General features: G+C 46.1%; 1 protein-coding gene across 1 annotated transcript in view; it reads right to left on the minus strand.

The window, feature by feature from the left end:
* Window positions 1-249: 249 nt before the first annotated feature.
* slc7a9 (solute carrier family 7 member 9) overlaps window positions 250-2500 on the minus strand; it is a gene marked incomplete at its 5' end in the record, with an annotated part of 11102 nt that continues 8851 nt past the window's right edge. The window contains 3 exons of the mRNA XM_080029354.1: window positions 250-353; window positions 1234-1408; window positions 2483-2500. The exon at window positions 2483-2500 is cut by the window's right edge and continues 132 nt beyond it. Of these exons, the coding sequence (XP_079885480.1) occupies window positions 292-353; window positions 1234-1408; window positions 2483-2500 (255 nt within the window). The 3' untranslated portion in view covers window positions 250-291. The remainder of the gene's footprint in view (window positions 354-1233; window positions 1409-2482) is intronic.

A 2500-nucleotide genomic window follows, 5' to 3' on the forward strand; every position in this document is an offset into this window, starting at 1 on the left:
TCACTCACTCACTCACTCACTCACTCACTCGCTCGCTCGCTCGCTCGCACGCACGCACGCTCACTCACTCACTCACTCACTCACTCACTCACACGCACGCACGCTCACTCACTCACTCACTCACTCACTGAAACGCAGGCACGCACGCACTCACTCACTCACTCAAACGCACACTCTCACTCACTCAAACGCACTCACACACACACGAACACACACACACACACACACACGCACGCACACACACACACACACACACACACACACACACAGTCTTTAGTTTGGAGTTCCTCTTCATTCAATTTTGTCTGGAGGAACGACTTCCATGAGAAGCTGCAGATGCATGGTAATGGGATCTAAAAAAGAATGGATGAGAAGGGTTTTAATATTATGATAGATAGATAGATAGATAGATGGATGGATGGATGGACGGACGGACGGACGGACGGACGGACGGACGGACGGACGGACAGACAGACAGACAGACAGACAGACAGATAGACAGATAGATAGATAGATAGATAGATAGATAGATAGATAGATAGATAGATAGATAGATAGATAGATAGATAGATAGATAGATAGATAGATAGATAGATAGATAGATAGATAGATAGATAGATAGATAGATAGATAGATAGATAGATAGATAGATAGATAGATCGAAGGGTGGGTGGATGGATGGATGGATGGAGGGAGGGAGGGAGGGAGGAAGGGAGGGGTAGGTAGGTAGGTAGGTAGGTAGGTAGGTAGGTGGATGGATGGATGGATGGATGGATGGATGGATAGAGAGAAGGATGGGTGGATGGATGGATGGAGGGAGGGAGGGAGGGAGGGAGGGAGGGAGGGAGGGAGGGAGGGAGGGAGGGAGGGAGGGAGGGAGGGAGGGAGGAATGGATGGATGGATGGATGGATAGATATATATATAGATAGATGCTTTATTATCATGAAACTAACTCCACACATTACATAGTTAGAAGGATAGATAGACAGACAGACAGACAGACAGACAGACAGACAGACAGACAGACAGACACACAGACACACAGACACACAGACACACAGACAGACAGACACACAGACAGACAGACAGACACACAGACAGACAGACAGACAGACAGACACACAGACACACAGACAGACAGACAGACAGACAGACAGACAGACAGACAGACAGACAGACACACAGACACAGACACACAGACAGACAGACAGACAGACCCTATTTAAACCTACTCATGATTTTGTGAGCCCACTGGACCTTCTTGTAGATGAATGGGTAGTAGAGCAGAAGGCCAGAGAAGATGAAGACGGTGCAGTAGAGATACTCCAGCTCCGGTTTGTCGACGATCGGAGCCAGGACCAGATAACAGGAAACCAAGACCATCAGGTACGGGATGAAAATCGGGACCTGAGACAGTTAAAGAAAATACATATTGATGCATTTGAAATTGCCCTTTAAATGTAGTTAATACACAGCCTAGGCTCTGTAAACAGGCAAGTTGCTATGGCCTCCTTTTGTTAACATTCTCTCGGTTTTACATACAAGTTTACAGAGCCTAAGCTGTGTGCCTGGGATGAAAATTGGTACCTTAGACAGTAAAAAAAACATTATTAGTGCATTTGAAATTTCCCTTGAACATTTTGTTAATACACAGCCTAGGCTCTGTAAACGGGCATGTTGCTATGGCCTCCTTTTGTTAACATTCCCTTTGTTTACACACCAGTTTACAGAGCCTAAGCTGTGTGCCTGGGAAAAATATCGGTACCTGAGACCATAACAAAAAACATATTAATGCATTTGAAATCGCCCTTTAAATGTAGTTAATACACAGCCTAGGCTCTGTAAACGGGTATGTTGCTATAGCTATGGTTGGCCTCCTTTTGTTAACATTCTCTTGGTTTTACATACCAGTTTACAGAGCCTAGACTGTGTATTAACATCAGATTTTTTTTTCAGAGTTCACACACACACAGTACAGACAGGTAGTGGATCATGAGGAGATATACACTGATTTTGACAAAAAGTGATTTTGACAACAAGCGTTCTCCAGAATCACTGACTACACCTTTAACATTAGATTTCTAAGAGGAGGCTTGTCTCAACTTAACTGGTTTGTTATATTGTTTAAAAGTGTCTGTGTGTGTGTGTGTGTGTGTGTGTGTGTGTGTGTGTGTGTGTGTGTGTGTGTGTGTGTGTGTGTGTGTGTGTGTGTGTGTGTGTGTATGTCTGTGTGCGTCTGTCTGTACGTCTGTCCGTCTGTCTGTGTACTTGTCCGTCCGTCCGTCCGTCTGTCCGTCTGTCCGTCTGTCCGTCTGTCTGTCTGTCTGTCTGCCCGTCCATCCCTCCGTCCATCCGTCCGTCCACCCGTCTGTATGTCCGTCCGTCCGTCCGTCCGTCCACCCATCTGTCTGTCTGTCTGTCTGTCTGTCTGTCTGTCTGTCTGTCTGTCTGTCTGTCTGTCTGTCTGTCTGTGTGTCTCACCTTCACAGGCCTGTGCAG

Source organism: Ammodytes marinus (assembly GCF_949987685.1).
Source record: "Ammodytes marinus genome assembly, chromosome: 1".
Lineage (NCBI taxonomy): Eukaryota > Metazoa > Chordata > Actinopteri > Uranoscopiformes > Ammodytidae > Ammodytes > Ammodytes marinus.